Source organism: Lichenostomus cassidix, chromosome 1 (assembly GCF_008360975.1).
Source record: "Lichenostomus cassidix isolate B80296 chromosome 1, HeHo_3.0, whole genome shotgun sequence".
Lineage (NCBI taxonomy): Eukaryota > Metazoa > Chordata > Aves > Passeriformes > Meliphagidae > Lichenostomus > Lichenostomus cassidix.
In genome coordinates, this window is record NC_139479.1 from 30,949,907 (window position 1) to 30,972,548 (window position 22,642).

The window sequence follows — 22,642 nt, forward strand, 5'->3', positions numbered from 1 at the left end:
TGAGAGTAAATACGAGAAGTTCATGACATGAAAGACGAAAAAACCAGGAAGCATTTGGATAGTGGACTGACAGTCCAACTGAGGAGTTTCACTTACAAGCTGAAAATAAGCTGGAAAAGAATAAACTGAGAAAACAAGCTATGGCACAGGAGACTGTGTTTAATAACCAGTTAGCTGAGGACCAAGGTGTGAAAGACTGTAACATTAGGAGATGCTTTTTCTTTCTTTTTCTTCCCCCCCTTCTCTTTTCTAATTTGATGCGCTGGAACTCCAGATTTCCCTTTTCTTATTAATTATAATTTCCAGTCACAAACTATCATGGATGCTTTACTTGAATGCAGACAGAGTGGAACAAAATTAATCTTTAATTTGCATATAAAATTGAAAAATACATTGTTGAAATTAGACATGGTAATTCATGGTTGTGTTTTAAAGAGGTGTCTGTCTGAGACCAATAACTTTAGTCCACTGAGATAAATCATCACTGGTGCCTTGACAGACATACCAATTTTGATGGATGATACCTTGCAGCTATCAGCATGTTGAACCTACTTGTTGATGGTTCTCAGGGGACTGGCTTAATGATTGCACAAACGAAGCAAGAACTAAACTTGGAAAGAAAATTTAATGGAAATTATGAAAATGTTGGAAAGAAGCAATATTTGTTTCCTGAATAAGCATGTTTTAATTCATACCTAACAATTCAGAAAATGGAAAAGGAGAAAGGTATTTCTTTTTTATCCTGTCATCTTCAATTCCTAGGCAACTGGTTTTGAGGTACTGTGAAGATGTATTACAACTCTAACACAGTCTTTTCTCCAAAATTTCTTATACCAGTACCACTGAATGTGACGACAGACTTTGGAAAGTGATGCATTCTGAATGTGAACATTCATTTTTGTTGATTCAGCCTGATGCCCTTACTGTCCAGATCTGGGACCTTTTGGAAGTCTCCACAGCTTTTTCCTGCATTCCCTTCACACACTTCCTTCATGTGACAACCAGAACATGAGGGCAAGGTGTAAAACCAGATCTTGTCTAGGTTGGAAGCCAGGACCTGTAAAGCCATGGTCTTTTCCTCTCCTCAGTCCTTGTTGTGTGATGTGGTTCATCTTATGTAAAATAACCCAAGCACTTTGCATGCATTTCTAATGTCCCGTTGTGTCCAATCTAGCTCAATTGACATGCAGCAAAGTGCAGCAGCCTTTCAGTTAGGAATGACATGGCTTCGGCTGACATTTTACAGCTGAAGAATCATTTTATGAATCATACACACTCTTTGTTTCCAGCTCTTCTGAACCCTGTGAAAAGCAGAATCAGAACTGAACTGGTGGAGTTCGGGGGAGTGTGGAAGCCCTCAGGGAGCTTCAGCACAGGAAAACGAAGGTCAGCACGCTCAAGGAGCTCAGGGAGCGAGGGCCAGAGCGCTGGAGAAGAAACCTATTCATCGGTACAGCGAGGAGAAGCGCCTGCCATGACTGAGAGCCGTCGGCCGCAGCAGAGCGCTGGGAGCGCCTGCGGGGTGCCATCCCCTCACGACTCCCGGCGGGCAGGACGCGCAGGGACGACGGGCAGAGGCCCGGGAAATCCACTCCCCGACGGCTACCGAGGCGGACGTGCTTCAGCTCGCAGCGGCACATCCCCGCCTGCCTTTCCGACCATCCCCGCTCCCTCCGGCCCCTCCGCCGGCGGCAGGCGAAGGCGCTGCGGGCTCTGTGTGGGAGGGGAGGGCGGCGGGGAGCCGGCTGTCCCTGCCGGCCCCGGGCTCTCCTCCCGAGCGCGGCCGGGAACGCCGCCGAGCATCCCCGCTCCGCCCGGGCTCTGCCGGCGGCACGGACCGCGGGGGCGGATGCGCGGCGTGAGGCGGCCGGACCCGGCCCGGCCCGGGGGCTCCGGGGCCGCGGGATGAGCGCCCGCCCGGTCCCGGCTCCGCTCCGCAGGCACCGGGCCGTGAGGCTGCCCGCAGCCTCCCCTCACGGTCCCGTCGCTTTTCTCGTCGCCGCCCGGGGCTGCGGGTTCTCTCTCCGCCAGCGGCCCCGGGCCGGCCCGGCCCTGCCCTGCCCTGCCCGCCGCGGGCTCCCAACTTTCCTCAGCGTGGCACGAAATGTGCCGGGGCGCCGCCTAGCCGCTTTGACGTCTTGATCCTCTCCGAGAACTTAACAGGATCGCAAAGCCCTTCGAGCGGCTTTTCCCGGTGAGCCGGGCTTAGGCGCTCGGGCTCCGGCCGTAATCCGCCCGCGCCTCGCGGAGGGGCGGCTCGGCTCGGCTCGGCTCGGCGGGCCCTGCCCTGCCCCGCCGCCCCCGCCGGGCCGGGCGGGCTGCGCTGCCGGGGCTCCCGGCGCGGCCGGAGCGCGACCGGGCCGGGAAGGGCAGCGCTGCCCTCAGCCGCGCTCAGAACGCCCCGGGGCCGCAGCGGACGGACGGACGGACGGACGGAGCGGCAGAGTTCGGATGCTGCGGAGGAAAGCGTGGGCAGGTGAGTCTGAAGGAGGAGGCAGTAAAGCCTCTGCTTCTGTCATTCCCGTGAGAGAGCATCGTGTCCTGCATCAGAGTTCGATTCCAAGCCTTCGCTCGAAAGCCTGCAATGGAAACGTAACTTGCAAGCTTTGTTTATTTGTTTACTTTAAAGAAAAGTGTGAATTTGATTAATTGATGCAAAGATCTGTAGTTATAATTCAATTATATTCAGGGCACAAATCTATACAGAAGTGAGGCTGAGGGGACTTTGCTCCTGTTGACTGAGGCTTAATTTTACTAGCTTGATCCATGTGTCTCTTAACTTCCCTACTGTCTGGTGCCTGTAGTGTAAGCATGAGGCTATCAAATTCTATATAAAAAAATGCTAACATGTACTACAAGCAGTTAAAGGGTGTGATTTCCCAGTGGTTCTTGGTCCTTCCAGTAAATAGACTTTGGTTCTAGCAATATATCATCTTTTCCAAAACTCCTGTAAGTGTAATCCAGGCCATAGTCTGCTTAAGAATGTGCAAGATACAACAACTATAATCGGTGTCTTTCTCTAATGCAAGGCCACCTCATTTGCCAAGACGAAAAAGTAAAAAGAAGGAAAAATGACCTGAACATTATTTTAGCTCTCTGAAGAAATAATGTTAAATGTAAATGTTGCAATCTGTTGATCTACCTGTTTTAACTATATTTTGTTTTCCAGATTCGTAGCTGTTGCATTTGAAGCAAATAGTTAGAGTGCTGTTGTATTTAAAATCTGTATTTTTCATCACTACAACTGAGTAAAGCGTAGTTTCAGATGTTTCAGGCTTTGAAATAGCATAACTTTGTCTTCAGTTAGCACAGTCTTGTTTTTTTTTCCTCTGGTATTTTCCTATTGTATTTTTCATGTTGTTTTCTTTTACAATGCATGCCAAAACCATCTGATTAGAAAAATACATGTTGCAGATGATAATGGGACTGTCAGGAGGTTGAATCAGCAAGGGTAATCATAGTAAACAAGTAGTGAATGACTTGAGGGAAGAACACATCAGCTTTTAAAAATTATTCATCATCCTTCCATATCACCATCTCTCAGCTTTGCCTTCTGTGTTTCCCAGCCTTTGTCATCCAATTTGCACTCAAGCTCAGTCATCTCGGTTCAGCACGTTGTCCTGCAGCCTTCTCCAGTGTTGCCATCTCTTTTCATTAGCATCTCTTAAATCCTCTTCGGTAGGATGCTTTGTTACTGCCTGTGAAACGTGACACAATTTATCTCTCGTGCTTTCCTTCCCAGCCAGATGGGATGGCCCCGATGGTTTACATGAAGTGGGTAGGGAGTGACTTTAAATGGATAACATCCACCTGTATGCACATGCACACATGCAAACATACGTATTTATTTTATAGACACACATTCAGGAGTGTAAACCTGCTGTGTTTTAGCTCTGTTCATACCCCTGCTATGTTCACTTTTAAGAGTTACCTTGATATATGAATGCACTGACAAGAGACAGTGGCAGAACTGGTGAATTTCAGACAGTGGATACAGAAGCCTTGCACAGAGCTTATTTGCTGGACAGAAACATGGATACCTGCATGATGTTAACCTTTACTGGCAACAGAAAAAACACAATGTGGCTAAATTGACCGGTCAGCTGTAATTTTTAATTTACCGTAATTGTAAATTAATTTACTGTGTTTTAATTTACAGTGTTAAATTCAATATCCACAGCTAGTTTCTCCTGAAAAGTTTCCAATCTAAAAAATAATTCATCCTCAAAAAATGGTCTGTAGAAAACTTTAGTGAATCTTAGAAAATTGAACAGTATTGCTGGTAGTTCATAGTTACAGAAGGGAAACTCAGTCCAAATAATTCAATTTATTTAAACGATTATTTTGGTACTACAAGGTGCCAGAGACTCAGCCATCAAGTAGATCAAAGTTAATCATGCGCATTTGATTCTAAAACTATAAATTATACATATGTGAATAATGCAGTGTTTTGTGAAGTGCATGCACATCTAAAGTACCTGTAAAAGGTAAAGTATTTGACACCTTTGGTATTGAGGCTACTAGGCTGTGCATATAAATTACGTGCATTCTCAGGAGATGTCAGTGCTCTGGACTATAGAAAATGCAATATGATGTAGCAGAGAGTAATAAATTCTGAAAAATGTGCTTTTAAAAGAGGTCCTAGAATTTAAGAATTGTTGAATTAAAATGTAATGAATTCATGAGGGTAAGGAGGTGCTGCTGATTATTTTTTCAACTCCCTTGAGCTAATAGCTTTCACAAAGCTGATTTCAATAAGAATGTGCCAGAGTCCCGTCTGCAGGTTAATTTACAAACCTGCAAATCATTGAAAAAAAAAGTGGCACCTGGTCTTCAAATCAGGTAGTTGCTGAAAGTTCCAGTGTCCAGACTTTGATGTGCATTTGTTGCCAGTACTGGCTGGATCTTTGGGGCTGCAGCCTGTCACACGTAACATACACAAGATACATAATGCACAGCTGAGCTACAACTATTACCAAGTGATATAACAAGGATCATGTAGGTGGAGGTCAAATCCCAGAATAAATCCCAAAGACTTATCAGGGTTGAACCTGAGAGGCTGTGTGAGGATTTGGAACGTGTCTTAACTAAAATGATGTAAGTGATCCTATGCAGCTTATCACTGCTTCCATAGCAATAAATAAAGTGCTGAAACCTTCAAGAACAATGGTATTTTACCAACTACACAAACACATTATAAAATTGCATGTAAAGTTATTTTTTTTTGTGATGGTGATACATATTTCACCTTGAAGAGCTATTTTTTAAATTCTGCAATATTTTCTTTCTGTAGTCCTTTTACTCTAAATAAATAAGCTTTAAGAATACTAAGTGGTGGTGTAAATAGTTGAACTGTCATTATTACTTGATAAACAACTACATTTACTTTGTATCAGATGTATTAATTTTTGGTTGGTTATCAATTTTGAATTAAGTTAGCATGAATTGACATATTTTGCCCCAAAAGGGAACTGCTAGAGTAGGCCAAACATGAACCCTCCATGCTCTTGAGAGGGACTACAGTAACTCAAAGTTCTTTCACAGATGTTTGACAGGCTGCACAGCTCACTTTGACAGCTTCATTGATAGCTATCAACTTCCTGAATTTGTTAAAATTTGTAATATTAAAGCGTGTGTCTGTGTGTTGGGGTTTTTTTCCTGCTGAGAAGGTGCAAAATTGTCTGAAGCCCAGGCCACAAAGCTGCTCAGAGGCCTTGACTATGTCCAGATAGCAGTGGTGCTGAAAACAGACATTTCTGCTGCCATATGTGTTCTCAGGGCACTGAAAACCCATGAGAAGGTTATGTGTGAGTGTATCCCATAATCTACTGGTAGCAGGCTCTGGAAAAAGGACGAAAACTGGTTTTGGCTTGCTTAATTTGAAGCAGACCTGAAAGGTTTCTCATTTTTGAGGTGCAGCTGCTCAGCACAATGGAATTTGCTGCAAATGGGTGAATAAACTTGAGAAAGAGGGGAGTTATGGCTGTGAATTGGGTGCCACTCTTTTGACCTGGATTTGGAAGCTTAGTTATTCTCAGTCTCCCATTTTTGCTTCAGTCATTTTGCATATGTAGCTTCCTCTTTATGCCTTATTCCTCTTTACCTGCATTTCTGCATGCCTGCCTTAGGAAATCCACTGGATGGCAGATCTCCTAAAATTTAGATGCTGCAGCCTTCGTAGCTCTAGTTCTAGGTCTTTAATGATGTACTTCTAAAGAGATAAGTACAACCTGACTTTAAAAATTAGGAAATACTTACGTGAATCCAAAATTTTCATATGTTACTTGAACTCATATTTGTTGTCAAACAACTGGTTGTCTTGATAAAAATACTTCTTTTATACCAGGTAGTGCATTTAAAATAGTTTGACACAAAACCTCAGTTGCCATTGAATCCAAAAGGAAGAGGATAAAAGAGCATGTACATTTGCATTTCGAGTAGGGAGTGCTATCACTAATGTATATAATTTGTTACATTTTTAGTAGCATAACACAACTGTCTTGTTTAGTTGTAGTTTCAGTCACAGTGATTTAGGCACTGAAATGCAATATTCTTGAGTGTGGTATTATTATTCATCTCTTTCAGGTAAGTACACTTGGTAGCAAGGAAGAAAATACTAGGCGAGAAAATGTGTTAAAATCTTGCTTAAGGCATTGGTAAAGATGTTGATATTTCAATGGCTAGGAGGGATTCAAGTTTTATTTTGCTGGGTGTCTATATTGAGGCTTAGAGAACTATGTGTCTGTGTGTCTGTCTGTTTCTCTTGTTAAATCACTTGTGAGCTAAATACCTGTTCTAAGTGCCTAACGTGGATTTACCACACTTGTCAGCCTTTAGGTAATCAAGTTTTACCCTCAGTGTAATTACTAGCTCTAAATATTCAGAGCAGAGAGTGTAGTTCCCAGGTAGGAGATCCTTTTTTATAAAAGGCAGATACCAGTGTGGGGTGAGTGCAGTGCCCAGGGGCTGGCAGGGGCTGCAGAACCCTTTGTGAGCAGCAGCCAGGGCTGCCGGTGCTGGCCACAGACGGCTCCAGCCTGCTCCAGCTCATCCCCTACAGCCAAGATGGTGGCACTGTAGGGAAAAAGCATCTAAGAAAAACTAAGATGCCAGAAAGGCATTGTGTGGGGACTGAGGGGGAAAAAAAGGGTGAAAGCCATCTCTGCAGAAACAAAGCTCAGAGAAGAAGGAGCAGAGGTGTTGTTCTGGGCACTGGAGCAGAGATTCCCCTGCAACCCTTGAAGGGGACCATGATGGAGCAGACATCCAGTGTGGAGGATCCTGTGGTGGAGCCAGGTATTTCCTGAAGCAGATTGCAGCCAGTGAAGAGGAGCCTATGCAGGAAAAGGTTCTCCTGACAGGAACTGTGGCCCATGAAGGACCCAGACTGGAGGAGGTTTATCCTGCAGGACTGCAGCCCATGGAGTAGACCCATGGAGCAGTTTGTGAAGGACTGCAGCCTGCAGTAAGGACCCACACTGGATCAGAGCACAGTGTGAGGAGGAAGGAGTGTCAGGGAGGAAGCATTATGGACTGACTATAGCCTCCCATTCCCCACCCCCTGTGCTGCTGGGTAGGGTGAAGGAGGTGGAGGAGTTGGGAATTAATGGGTGAAGTTTAATCTGGGGGAAAATGAGTGGTAGAGGTGTTTTTGTCTTTGTTTCTCACTTTCCAACTCTATTTTAATTTGCAATAAATTGAGTTTTCCCAATTTGAGCCCATTTTGCCTGTGATGACAATTGGTCTTCCAATGTCCTTTTTCTTCCTGTTTTTTTCTTGACCCATGAGGTTTCTCCCCTTACTTTCTCCCACTGGGCTGCTGAGGAGGGGAGCGAGAGAGCAGCTGGGTGGGCATCTGGCAGCCAGCCAAGGCCAACCCACCACTTTACTGTAAGGATTGTGGTTTTAAATATGAAGCTGAGTTCTACTCATTTCTTAAAACTGCCTTGTAAGTACCAGTGTTTAGTGGCAGTGTTAGGACTGCAGGTCCCAGATGGTTGGAGCTGTCTCTCTGTGGCCCTGCAAAAGGTGTTTGTCTTTTGCAGAGCCTCATGACTCTTCAGGGCTTTCCTGCTGGCTGACTGCTGTTAAGCTCCTCCCTAGTTGGTTGCTTGCCAGATTTTGGATCCAGTGTAGAAATGCTGATCTCCTCCCTAGACTATTAAACCCATTTATCATTAGGATTATTAGAGGCCTAGAAGGAACAAATATTTCACCTTTATCAGATAGCCAGTAATTTGTCAGAGTTTTATGGGCTTTATGCAGTGCCAGACCATGTTGCTTCAGGAGGTTTCAGCACCTGCACTGTAGCCAAATTACTGCATTGTTTACTTCTATCAGTCCTGCGTTCAGTCTCTCTGTACCACAGCTGGGCACACATAACACACCCTCATCCACTCTCCCTACCTCCTTCCGAAAATATATTAATGTATTTTATTACTTAATAGTAGAGTTGTATTTCTGTAAAATTCCCCCCCTTTCCTCCAGTATAATGCAGAAAAAGAGTTCAGATTACACTGTATGGATTTTACTGCTGAAATTATTGTAAGGGATCTGAAATGAGCTGAAATTCTACCTACATACTTTTATGTTAAAACTTTTTACTCTTCACCTTTCTAGGGTGAGCAAGCCCCATATTTCTTTTTCTCCTTTTTCTATGTCCTTAATCATTCTGGCCATGCTATTATTCTGCTTTGTCTTTCCGTTTAAGAGAAGGGCTTACAGTGTTTCAGATAAGTCTACTGTGTTGTTCCATGAAGTAGTTTTAGTGTTTTTTGTGTCATTAATGAGTTCCATGTAAACGTTGTCAGTTGTTGTGTCAGCAAGCCTGCCTTGCAGCGAGCAGGGTGTTTCACTGAGCTGTACATATGTCATAAGTTCATAAAATGGTTTGGGTTGGAAGGGACCATACGGTCCATGTAGTTCTAACTCCCCGTCCAGTAGACCAGGTTGCTCAAAACCCCATCCAACCTGGCCTTGAACACTGCCAGGGATGTGGCATCCACAGCATCCATGGCCAACATGGTCCAGTGTTTCAACACCATCACAGTGAGGAGTTTCTTCCCAGTATTTAATCCAAATCTACCCTTTGAGGTTCCATTTCTGAGAGCATATGGTCCATCTGGAAGCATGTAGGGCAGTAGTTTACCTGCTTTTCACCTGTATTCATGGATTTCCATTTGTCTCTGTTGCACATCACTTGTCATCAGACTGAGAAATTGCTGTAAAAACCAATTGAGTGATTGAGAAATTGTTGATGTGGGCCACCCTGAGGTTCCCTGCACTCCCTTTGTTTTCTCTTGCCTGTAGAACTTTTTGCCATCCTGTATCACCACTCCTTTTCATCAGCATCACTAATGACAGGTTTTCCTACGGAGCCCTGAGGAATACTGTTATTAAACTTCTGCAGTGGTGAGGGTGATTGTTTAATCCTGTTCTTGCTTTCTGTCTTTGCATTTTTAGTCCAAAATGGTGTTTGGCTTCATATCCTATGACTTGATTTTTTTCTTCAGTGGCACAGCTTTTGGAAGTCTAAATAAGGTGCACAACTGTTTCCTGTATTCAGTACTCCACTAGCATACTCAAGCCTTTCAGAAGATTTGGAATGTCTAATTCCAATATCTGTTAAAAGTGTTTATTTCCAGACTAGTAATATCCGGTTTAATCTATTTCAGTTTTAAGTTTAAAGAAGCACTGTACTTAACGGTTTTTAACTAAACTTTTGGGAACTCATGCACAAATGCCAGGTCTGGAAATCCATATGCCACACCTACAGCATCTGAAACATAGAAAGGCACTGTTCAGTAATCTCCAGATTCAGAAGCAATGTGTCTTCTCAGTGAGAGAATGCCTGTTGGTGGCAAATGATCTACATCATCCCAAGACTTCAGAAGGGTTTTATTTGCTCATGCTTTTATTGTTTTCACAGTTTTACTGTTTTAACAGAGTTACTTACTTTGTTAGAGATTATAAACCAAGTGACCCTTGTTTTTAAGAAGTGTTTTAAAGTAGGTGGACTTCAATCTGATTGTGAATCACCAGAACTGATAAGTGTTACTGTTAAGTGTCAGAATTAGTCAAGAATTTAACTCAGTACTAAATTTGTGCTGAAATTACATCTATAGGAAGAAAAGTTAATGCTTTGTTACTTATCTTGTGAATAATTCTTCCCACCACCAGGCTTTTAAAACTCTGTGTTATACTTTTTGCATAAATTATCTGCACTTTAGAATTTAGCTCTTCCGAGTGAACATTCCAATATGATAGTGCGTTGAAAGTACTCAATTTTTTATATCAATGTGTTATAAAAATGCCCATTTCTCCGCAGTAAAACTTCAGTTAATCAGCATGAACAAGGCTTAGTTTAAGGTGAGGCACAGTTAGACATTAACTGATTTACACTGAGACAAAATTAGTAGTGGGAAACACTAACCAAAATTTGGGGTATTAAGCCATGCCCAAGGGCTGTTTCTAGAGGAATTTCATTATTTCTGGATTTAAAAAAATTAAATTATATTAAATAACTTAAAAAGTTGTGTATTATTTTCTTTAGTTGTCTGGGAATTGAGTGGAGGATAAATCAGGTATCTGGTTTTTAAGGAAGTGGATGCATTATGTTCTAATCATGGACAGTGAGCTTTGCTTCAGGTATAACTCAGGTCACAAATTTAGTTTCTCAAAGATCTGTATTTCATTTGCTGTTAAAGGTGAATCTTGTGTGGTCAGTGAGACACAGGATTAAAGGTGAAAAATGGACACCAGCTAGTCTGAGGACGTTGATTGATCCTCAGAGAATTTCATTCTAGTCATATTGCAAACAAAAATGGTTCCTGAATGGAGTTTCAAAACTTAAATTTTTCTTTTTTAACAATTCAAAGCTTTCACTGGAAGTCTTTCAGTCCGTCATTTGTAAGACACTTGTATTGTGTCTTAAAACTTGTTTTGCAAGTGATGTGATATGAATTTGGAAAGGCACTGAAGGTCAAATCTGGAAAGAAATTCAGATAAATTTCCTAAAACTTGTAGGAGATGAGCTGCTAAATATCTTAACAAGATTGTTTTGAAGCAGTATAATAAAACACCTCGTATGTGTTTAGTGCAGAGTTTTAATAATATAGAATTATAGCACGACCTATATTAAGATGAGGGATGTCATTAATTATCTGCTTGGTTAATATGCATTTTTGGAATAAAAAGCTTAATCATAAAATAGATAAAATTAGCACAAAGGAATTAATGTAAAGTGGAATGGGTTGTCCTAACACCTGTATTACCTGGCTTTTTTGGTTGACTTTCTAACTCTAACCTTCTTTTAAAGAGATTTTAAATGCAATTTCACTATGGATAATAGATATGGCAATGTAGGTATCCAAAGCCCAGAGACTAAAAAAAATATTGTATCATGTAACCCCTTTTCTTTGGTCATGATGAATCTTTGTTTCACTTTTATTGACTTTTTCCTTCTGTCTACTACAACTAAATCCAGAAACACATGTTATATGTGTGTGTAAATATCACTGATTGTTCTTTAAATGGTTGAAATTGCTTTTTGCTGTTCCAGTATTTTAATAAAGCATTCTTTTTAAGTACTGAGCATAATTTTTTTCCCCATTTCAGTTGTCATTTAGATGTTGATATGTAAAGCAAAATGGCAAAAATCAACACCCAGCACTCCTACCCTGGTATGCACAGTCTGGCTGTCAGAACTATTGATGAAGATATTGAAAGGATTGAAAATGGCTACATCAGGTAACATTTTCCTTTCATCACAGTCAAGAGGACAGATTGCTGCATAATTTGTGGAACTCCTCTATCTCTGGGAATGGGAGATAGAATTATGGGAATGTTGTGTCATGATATTGTTGACCAGTGCACTTAACTGACTTAATAACATATATCCAAAGTACAGCACTTGTCATGGCTTGCAGCTATGGAACCAGGAGCTGTATTACCTCAGGAATAAAGCCCATTTTCAAATTGGTGGAAATTACACTAACTCATTAAAGTTACCACACAGATAGCAGGGTCTGTACTTCCAACAGAGAATGTGGGATTTGGTGGAAAAAAACAAGATCCTTCCAGCACCATGCAGTGAAAAGCCTTGGGAAGTTGTTTGGGTTTTTTTTTTGTTTTGTTTTGTTTTGTTTTTTTTAAAGTAGCCTCTGCAAATAGCCTAGTTCCTGTGATAGGGAACATTGCAATGTAAAAAGAATATCAGAGTTTTTGTACTGGATTTTCAGAGTCTGCTACTGTACAGAGGAAAAGATGTAGTAGTTCCTTTATATTTGCCTTTCTCTAGTTTTGATAGTTTTAAGGTGGCTGTTTAAACTGTGCCAGTGAACTTGCACTTTCCTTTTGCACAGTACCAGTCATTTCTCTAGGCTGGGCAAGCCTGCTGGGCCTGCAGAAAAAGGTCTGATGGTCCATAGCATCTGTAAAAGCTGGAAAACGTTTTCTGCTTTTGTCTTGTTATGGTCAACCATCTCCTCTTTGTGGCCCTTGTCAGACTGTCTCTTGCTGTTCAAATGCCTACCCAGAGTAGAGAACCCAGAATCCTGACGGGCTGAAAGGGCTCTCTGCATTATGGTGATTTTTGGATTGCATGTCCCTAGCAACTACTATGGATGCTCTGTTTAAATTGGTAATCTTTACTTCTTACTTTGCTTACATGATACCTTCTGTCACATAGGTGTACCTGCAGCAGTGAAAATGGAGCAGCTTTTGTTCTGCACAGTAAGGCTTGATGTAGTTACATGGTCTCCTTAGGGAGACTTACAAGAGCCCTGTCCCTTTCTCGCCATTAACAGGGATGTCTTAGAAAAAGTGAAAACACAGATTGAAACGAGCCTCTTTCCTTTTTTTAAATGTCCTATTTGTGGCAGATATCAGTGATTGGCAGCTCACAGAATGGAATTACTGGCAGGGATGTGAGAGTGGGGTTATATAGGTTTAAATGTAGAATTAAATCCCTGCAGTCATCTGCAACTTCAGAGGCAATGACTTTGACAGCAGAGGGACTGAAATATGTATTGTCCTTCATCATCATCATGATGGTCTTGAAGAGTGTTTATTTAAAAGAAAGTTTGATATTATCAGCATTAATTGCAGGAGTTCACCCTGTAAAAAGATACATAGATGAGTAAAAAGATCTTTTGTTTTGTAAAAGAGATCTAATATTTAAGATTTTTGGATTGTTGAAATGATTGCTAGTAAGTAGATACAGTATCTCTGTAATACCACTAAAATCTTTGTTACATTTTTTAAAAAATTCAGATCTGGTTTAGAATATGTCTGTACCAAAAGATAGAAACCATCCAGAATTTTAGCTCTTCTTCATCTTGTATCAAAATATGCAACTATAGACTCTGGGAGAAAAGCACCAGATTTTCCAGAGTAACAACCTTTCTTCTTTGCATTTACCTTCTTCCAGCTCCTATTGGCTGTAGTTCAACAAAGCAATTAAACACATTACTTAGTTCTTATTAAAGTCAGTGGGTGTTAAATTTATACTTAATGCTAAGGATGTGCTTAAGCACTTTTCTGCTGTGAAATGAGGTGTTACCAAGAAAAACATTCACTGCAACTGTTAACAGAAAGCTGCTATTGATCTTTAAAATGCTGTGCGCATTTATACTGGAGTGATTCATGTGCCCACATTCTTACTCTGTAGTGTGTTATAAAGTTGGTTCATTTTGTTGAAACAAAAATCAAAAACCCAAAAAAATAACAAGTGAATCTTAATTTTTAAAACCCAGCCTCTGTAATAGAAACAGCTGAAATAGGAGAGGCAGCTCATTAGCTTATAGACACAGGTTGGATGTCTAAACGCTGGAAGTCAGATTCAGCTGTGCCCTATAGATATCTGGATTTCAGTGTCTTTATGTGAGCAGGTGCCTACATTCCTGCTGTCCTGAGTGGAGATGTCAGTACTGATATTCAGCAGCACCCAGGGAACTGCTCAGCTTACCTTGAAAATCAGTAACTCTTCAGGCTCCTTTGGCTCTCTTGATTATGAGAGGTATTTAGTTGCCTGAAATAGGCATCTAATGCTATTTGAGATACCATAGAGTACTTGAAGTGTTTAGCTGGAGCTAGTGGATGTGAGGAGAAACCTGTGTGCTCTGGAGAGGTCCAATAAAGTATTCTGAGGTGTTCCAAATGGTACCAGACTCCTATTCTGAAGCGCTGCATCCAGCCCTGAGATGGCCATTGGCTATAATGGGAACTTGGATACTTGTTAGGCCCTGCCATTAATATTAGTATTTATTGCTAAGATCACTCAAAATGTATATTATTCTGTAAACAGGAAAGAAAGTACACCAGCCATGGTAGTGCAGTCTAAAACACCAACTAGTCCAGTGTCCTTTCTCCAGCAGGTCTGTAGGAGATTTCTCTGGGAAATAGTTAAAAATGTGGGCAAACTCTGCTATTCTCTCAGCATTCAGCTCAAGAGAGTTCTTGAGCTGAATGTGAGCTCTGTGTATCTGGTAATCTGTAATGAATGTCTGTTCCATGAGTTTGTTGATTGCTCCTTAGAAGAATGTTAACTTTGGCAACCACAATATTCTCAGCGCTGGCAACATAATCTAGGTTATAAAAGGTTTTCAGTACTACGTGGTATCTATTGTTTTTTTTTTTATTGGAAGAGAAGTAGAAAACAGTTAACAAGCTAAGAATCCTGGGACTGTCAGGGTCTGTTTTAGCATTGTTCTTTGTGTAGAAATAATAAAGTTTTAATTCTCTGTTTGTTCGTTTCTCAGCTGTGAGTGCACATAAAATTGAGCTGCTAATTATCCTCTTGTGGGCATTCAAAATGCTGTTGCCAGTTCTTATGAGGATACTGCAAATATAATTTTAGTCAGTGTTTTCCTGACAATACAGATGAACAGACTTATGTGAGAGTTCTTCTTCACATTACAAAGGGGGAAAAAGTGATCCTTAATCAACATGACAAAGTCATGTGAAAGTGAATATTAAAGACTGAAAAACAGAGAAAAACGTAGGAGTACTATAAGAAAAATCTAGAGTGAACCCTCATAAAGTCCGGGTTCCAGCAAAGTCAATTTCAAAACTCCAGGACTAAAAAACTAGGCTAAAATTTCATCTATTTTTCTCAAATGCTGGGTTTTTTTAGTATTAATAAGTAGTCTTTAGCTTCTGAGCTTGCTGAAATGTATGGAGGAGCCTCCACTGATTTAAATTATTAGAAGGCTCCAGAAGAATGGGAACATAGGCTTAGCAATATGGTTATCAAATGTATGCCATTTACTAGGGTGAGAACAATTTGCTGGGATGTTTCCTGACGCAGTGATGGAGAGAACCAAACTGGGGGAAGTCTGGTGAAGGCTAAATGGAATTCTTTTTAACAAAAAAAAAAAATTGTTTTTGCAGAACTCATTCACTGTGTGAGGATGCATCTTCAGAACTGCAGGGAGTCATTTCTGTGGAGGGAGGACATGTACCTGAATCCCAGGCCAGCTCATTCACGGGCAGGGGAGCCATGGCAAGGTAACATATTAACTAATACAGTTTCCAGTATTAAGTTCAGTTTGCTGAAAGAGATTGGTCACAATTTGGAGGCGAAGAAAGAAGAGCAATCACTTTCCAAAGAAAATGGATGGAGTCCAGCTGAAGAAAGTCTGTAAGAAGTGACAGAAGTTGCATTTGACTTTGATTCATCACTATTAGCAATTACTTATTGCTAATAAAGATCTTAGAATCTGAGAGAGGCTGAGTAAGCCCAAACAAATTTGTCAAATATTAATTTTTACATAACTGTGTCTGAAGATATATTGAATGCTGGGAAAATGCATGAAGTGAGGCTAGACTGTAAAATAAATGGGTAAGTGTTTGGTTCTGGCTGATAGCTGATGAAGTATTTGTTTCCTATCAAATAAAACATAATGATTGTTTCCTTTTGGTAGAGGGTTCTGGCGAGGGAGGAGACAGGGGATCTTGTGTTTTGAGTGCAATAATTTCTCTCTGTTTTTAGAATCCAATTACGCTTATAATGGATTTGGAGCCTTAGTCAGCAACATTGAAGCCAACCATTGTCTTAAATTGTTTGTATTACTGGGACTTAAACCTGAAGTGGAGCTCCAGAATGTTCCTGTGTCTGCTTTGCATCTGAGACTGCAGGGCTCTGCCTTCAGATGCCATCATTACACACAATACAGACCACAGTCAGTTTAGGAAATAGTGTATTTCAGAGAGCAAGGAAAATTATTATTATAAAACTGGGGTCATTTAAAGAGTATTGTTTACACTTCAGCCTTTTGGATAGTGGAGAATAAACTTGTATTTCCCTGTTTGGTTGTCAGATAATGAAACCATCAGATGCATATTACAAAGTCTGCAAGTAGTTCAGTTTAGATGAAAAAAGATTATAGGTGTGTGTTTTGTGTAAACATAAAGAACATGAAAATATAAATTCATACTTAGAACTTCCTTTTTAATCTTTGTTTATAGTTTCCTTTATCCTTTTCCAGGATCGTTTGAATGACATGCGTGTAGCTACGTTTATGTATGCTCTGAATATACAAGGAAGTTTGTGATGTAAACATGCATGTGTAGCAATTTAAATATTACAGTAACATAAAACAACTCTTCAGTGGAAATTCTCAAGGATCTGAGACAACTGCATTCACTGAATATCTCACTTGGAGATGTAAAAGCCCCCACTCAGCAAGAATATTCTGCTGCTCCTACAGTGCTGATACAGAAGAGTAGGAACTGATGTGTGGGGTATTTTCCTGAACCACTGCAGAAGGTGATCTACAAAATTGTGACTAATGACTGGGCTCACACAGTTACTCCATCAAGTTTAATTTCATGATGTGGAGATGTGGAGAAAAATCCTCCTGGGTTGGTGTCTGTGGGGATGTTCTAAGCCATCTCATGTTCCTGTCTGGTTCAGTGGGTTTTGTATGTGTGTTCCATGCAGGCTGTCCCGATTTGTCTTATCTGTAAGGTCATGGGCCACAAGACACTCTCACCATGAAGACCAAAGGACTGATTCTTTCCTGGAACGTATCAGAGGGCCAGAGCTCGTAGAGGTGTCCACCAGGCAAAGCAACATCCGCTCCTTCCTGAGCTCCCGGGAGCGGCCCGGGGGAGTAAACGGGTAAGAAGATGTGTCTATACATTAAGTGAAGATGACTGAGGTTATGGTGTTTTCTTGGTAATTAGGATGTAAGTTGTATTTTAAGAAGAGGGTAAGTAGCTTAGCATGGGAGATGAACAGAGTATCTAATGCTGCCCAGGAATCTTCACGTAACTAAAGTATTGCACTTTCAGCAGACTTTCTCTTTCCTCCTCAAACACGCTGTGATCAAGATCTGAAGTAAAGGATTTTGATCATGCTGCGTCAGGCAGAATGATTTCTGAGAACTGGAATTTTATCATATGCAACTTGATTTTGTTAAACTCCTCTCTACTGAGGAGAATGCAATTTCTATTTCAAGAATCTAGGATGCTTCTAGTTTTAGCTTTTCACGATCTTAACGTGCATTACCTGCAAGTGTTAGGGGGCTCCAAAGAAGCAGTTGTGCAAAATGTGTCATTGCTTTGTTATACCTACTGGGAAGTCCATCTGATTACATTACAGAAAGTTTCTGATGCAGAAATGACAAAATCCTCTGGATGCTGACTTCACTTATTAGCACATACACAGTCTTTGGTATGGAAGGCAGGTTCAATCTTAATTTTTTCCAATAAAACAAAAGAGAAAACTTCATGTGTTTACAGTTCTTTGACTTGATGAATTATTATTGTTTTATAAATGTATGATACAGAGTTTTAAATTTAACTCCAGCTAAACTGGGAAAATGGAGTCCCAAGATAAAAGCTGACTTTCTGTTTGGCATTATGCTTTGAAGCAGAGACTCCCATTTTTTTTCATAATTAAATATTGGTATGTAACAAAGTAGTTTGTTTCAAAAAATGTCAGCTAGTAATTCAGATTAAAGCGAAAACCTTTGAATACCTGTGCACTATACAGGTTACTCTCATTTGTTGTGGTCCAGCACAGCCTTATTATCTTCACTTGAGCTGCTCCTTAGAATTTCAGCTCAAGAGCACATTTTATTGAATTAGCCAGACTGTTGCCTGATTTCTCAGGTGTCTGGATCAGTAGTAACTGCAGATGTGAAGTAATTAGAGAGGAAAGTATTTATCCTGGGCCAACAAACATAGTATAAGGCTATTTGAAGTGAATTTGAGAGCACCTATCCTTGCCTTCTCAGTTTTATGCTGTTGCTGGTTGATACTAACTCCCAGCTATTATATCATGAAGGCTTAATTCTGCAGCAATAGTAGGTATGCTCATTACTTATCCACAAGCCTTGACACTGCATCTGTGAAGAAGATTTGATGGGATTGAAGAAAACTTAAAATAGTAGCCCAATGAGTACAGGGCTAAAAATAGTGAGGTGCATCTTGCCATGCACTAATACGCCTAAGAACAAGCTTCAGGCATGAGATGTGATCACAAATGTGTATACTAAGCACACGGCGAAAAGGAACTGGTGCCTTGAAGCAGTTATGCAAAGGGGCTTATCAGAGCAATCAAAATTGACCTTCCTAATCTTATCAGTGCATATGTGAGAAGCTCGTGAGTCAGTCTGTCATGTCGGTAAACACGTGCGTGAAATACCAGCAGCCTTTGCACTCTTTAATGTGTTTTATTTAACTTGCTTGCAGTCGCTGGCCCTTGGCCAGGTTCAATGTCAACTTTAGCAACAACACCAATGAAGAGTAAGTACTGTTAACTTCCAAAGACCTTTCTACTACCAGCACCTTCTCTTTTTCCCTATCCAGCCTAGTAATATTTGTAGTGTAGACTCCTTAGTTCTTCCTAAGCCTTTCCTAAGAATATAGTTTTATTATGGAGAAAGGTCTAGTTTTCTTGGTATGAGAAGCATCCTTTGTGCTCCCCATGAACTTCTTTTTGTCTGACGTTACCCCTTCCTCTCCAGGAGTGAATTTGACTGAGCATTTACTCCCTACCTTCTATAGTTCAGCTGGCTGATTTTACTGCACTACCAACTGATACATTACTTTTTCAGTTTTTAAATGAGATTAATGTATTAATTTTCTAATAGTGGTTTTCCTCTTTTAACACACTGGTCCCTTTTAGCAAATCAAGTGCCTCAAAGATTTCAGGTTGTCAAATGAGAAGTGGATACTGATGAGGGTACCAAAACCCATTTACATGTGCATCTTTTAAAAAAGTGTGTGTTACAGGTCAGCAGGTTTTACAGAGTGACAGGCACCATAAGAAGGCTGGTACTGCAACAGACGCTCTGACTTCTTTCGGAGGAAAAAGCTGTCCTTTTGAGTCTATTTTACATAATTGACAAGCTATTTCACAGTGTTACACCAAAGATAAATTTATTGAACCAGGTGAAGATCTCCTGTAATTTAAAATCACCCAACCCCAATGTTTGTTGTTTGTCTTAGACTGCAGCTATCTGAAGACATATCTGCTTTTTAGTATCCAGCAGCAGATCTGTTCTCATGCAAAATAAAAGTAATTTTTTTCATTGCTTTACAGATGAAAACAAAAAAATTAAATATTATCAATACAGCTTCTGACTGTGTTGGAAATACTTTCAGAAAACTCTTGGGGTTTTTTTTTCTCCAAATATTTCTATCATAGGCAAGTTTAAACTGTACATTTTAAAATATGCTGCAAAACCTTTGTGCACATAGCTGAACAAGAGATCTTCCTGCTCCTAAAGTAACTTTTTGGTTTGGTTTGCATAACTTTTATTAAAAGGGAAAATCTGAGTGCAGTGAACAGTGGCTGAAATGTACAGATTTTTATTTAGACTGGTGGAAAAGAAGTGCTACAAGCTTGGAGCCAAGCCTGCTAGACAGAGCCCAAAGAACTGATTAGGATGGAAGGACTTCTGCCTTACTCTGTTTCTGACAGTGACTCATGTACCTTGGGCAAAACTTTCATCCTTTCAGTGTTTCATTATTTTTAAATGAAGAGAAGACCTGTCTGTCTACCTGCCCAACAGACTGAAACATACTTGATTTGCAAAGTACTTGACAGATGAGAAATGCAAATATTTGACTCATTCAAAGACTATGACAGTGTTTTCATAGGACTGATGAAGTAGTTTTCTAAGCTGCACACAGCTTAGAAACACAGCACAGATGCTGCAGTGTGGAGGTCAAAGAGAACAGACACAAGCTATTTTATTAGTTACTGGATTCCAGCTTACTCAATGTCACTGGTAAAGAAAAAGAAACGTGGACTTTTCATTATGTTAAAGGCCTAAGTGTGCCAGGTCTTGGACAACTGTACATGATGCTTTCAAGTCTATGATTATGGCCAACCTTTTCCTCTGAGTCACTTCCATTGCCAGACTACAAGTAGGTGGAAGTATGGTAAGTTGGGAGTTACTACAATAGATGAACAAAGGCAGCATAAACTCCCATATGAAAGATACCTGCAGTTGACAGATGAATTTGTAGGAGATCTCAAATCTCCTAAAATATGAAAATAAGTGTAGGCATTAGATGCTGTGTGAAAGAACATTTTTTTCACTTTTAAAAAAATAAAACATAAACATAGGAGGGAGCTGAAATTGTCAAAATGTTCCCTTTCAAAGTTCACTACCACTGAGACTTATTGATGGATTCTCAGTCTCAGCCTACTTTTCCCTGCATAACAAGATCCACAAAGGTACAGTGGCCCTACCCTTTGAAAATTCTGTTTACTTGTAACTCTTCCTTTCTGGTCAGATTGTCAGACACTTGAAGTATTGAGGAGCTACTTCAATGCTAACACAGCAACTGTGCATTTGCCTTTAGATCAGACACCATGCATAGTAATCTGCAGTGAAGTCCTGACATGTTTTTTAAACAGGAGGGAGTTTTGGGGGGCAGATTGGAAAATGAAACCATAAAGTCCAGGACAGTCAGTGACAGAGAAGTAAATTTTTGAGAAGCAGTTCCCACTGCTGTGTAGGAATCAGCCTTGGTAAATGAAAAACTTTTTTTGATTTGAGATGCATGTATAAATAGAAGATCAGTCACTCCAAAGGTTCTTTTCTCCTCCAGTTATGCTCCTTGCAGTATATAATTTTGAAGGTTTCAGTAGTGTTGGTCAGCTTGGATTTCCCTGGATGTGGCAGAGTGTAGGATCTCAGCATTTTTTGGCAAATCAGTCTTGGCTTTTCCAAATTACACTGTGGTCGTGCATCACTGTGGAAATGTCTAAGGGTAACAACTGGAAGAGGTGCTCATTTCTGATGGGTGAGAGCTGCTACTATCTTAAAATTGGTGGCTCTCATCTCCTTTGGAGTGCTTCTTTCACCCTGTAACAAGCACATTTCTAGATGTGACTGTCATTCCCAGCACAGACCTTTCTGGCCTGAGCAGTATGAGCAAATGTGCATGGGAAGCACAAGTCCTGTAAGCAGCACATTTCATCTGTTGTTACATATTCTGTCCTTGCTGTGGGATGTTGCTGCCAAAGAACTCATCCTTTCTTGACACCAGTGCAAAGGGAGATGACACAGACCCAGTCTTGGCAGTTCAGAGGAGAACACAAACCCCTGTGGGAGCAGGAATCCATGGCTTTTGTCCAAGCCAGACATTATGTGTGGGGTGTTTTGTTTATATATGCATTACCCACATACACTGTAGTGTGGGGAACACTCTTAGGCTTGTCTGTCTAAGGGGGACACTTTCTGCCTCGAGGACTAGACAAATTTCAAATTTAAAAAAAGGGAGATTTCAGATGATGGATTTTCTGCTTGTTTAAATGAGCACTGTTCTTCACATCACATCACATGATTCTTGACCAAGGCATGTAGCAAATCTAGCTTCAAGTATTGACAGAATCTTGAGAAAGACATAAACTTTCTGCAGGTTTGAAAAGTATTTGTGGGCCTATCTGCATAAGTTAACATATTTCAAGACTCTTCTGTTCAGACAAACCTAAGAATGGGGCAAGTCAGTTCCAGAGGCAATAAATTAATTAAATTTTTGCTGATTTTAAAGAATCATGAGAGGAGATTCAGCCTCATTTTGTATAATTACCATTAAAGCTTCAGACAGTCACAGCGAGGTTATGGCTCTGCAGAGAATGTTGACAGTTTGTTAAGCCATTTCACATTCAGTCATCATTTGATAGGTTTCTTTTTAAATGCCTGGGTTCTGAAGAGTCAATCAAACTGAATGCATTTACTGAAAATCAGCCTGGTACACTGATGTCTGAAAAGGTCAAGAAAGGGTGGGTGACTAATGCAGAGAATCAGCCAGCTGGTTACCTGATATGATAGTGTGGTGCTGTCAGGGTGAGAGGTCTCAGCCTGTAAACCCTTTTTTCCAGTTGGATCCCTGTCCTGCTCTGCCTGGAGCCTAGTCTAGTTTCCTGTACCTCCACCCTCTCCCTTAACTGCTTCAGTATTGGTAATATTGCTAAGCCTTGCATTATGTTGTACAGCAAAAAGGAAGAAAAGAAAGAGGTTAAAGAGGAGAAAAAAGAGGAAAAGAAAGAGGAAAAGAAAGAGGAAAAAAAAGAGGAAAAGAAAGATGAAAAGAAAGATGACAAAAAAGATGATAAAAAAAAGGAAGAGTAAGTATAAAGAACGAATGTATGCTTGTAACACGTTTCCTACACTAC

The 22,642-nt window shown here is 40.6% G+C and overlaps 1 protein-coding gene across 4 annotated transcripts in view; it reads left to right on the forward strand.

The window, feature by feature from the left end:
- The first annotated feature begins 2,340 nt into the window (after positions 1 to 2,340).
- The window catches only part of CNGA3 (cyclic nucleotide gated channel subunit alpha 3), a 30,612-nt gene continuing 10,310 nt past the window's right edge, over positions 2,341 to 22,642 (forward strand). The window contains exons 1-6 of one of the 4 annotated variants that reach the window (XM_085055477.1): positions 2,341 to 2,476; positions 11,617 to 11,748; positions 15,391 to 15,507; positions 16,943 to 17,122; positions 18,700 to 18,753; positions 22,463 to 22,594. In XM_085055477.1, the coding sequence (XP_084911603.1) occupies positions 11,648 to 11,748; positions 15,391 to 15,507; positions 16,943 to 17,122; positions 18,700 to 18,753; positions 22,463 to 22,594 (584 nt within the window). In that variant the 5' untranslated portion in view covers positions 2,341 to 2,476; positions 11,617 to 11,647. The remainder of the gene's footprint in view (positions 2,477 to 11,616; positions 11,749 to 15,390; positions 15,508 to 16,942; positions 17,123 to 18,699; positions 18,754 to 22,462; positions 22,595 to 22,642) is intronic. The other 3 variants (XM_085055463.1, XM_085055455.1, XM_085055468.1) reach the window with 3 other exon arrangements.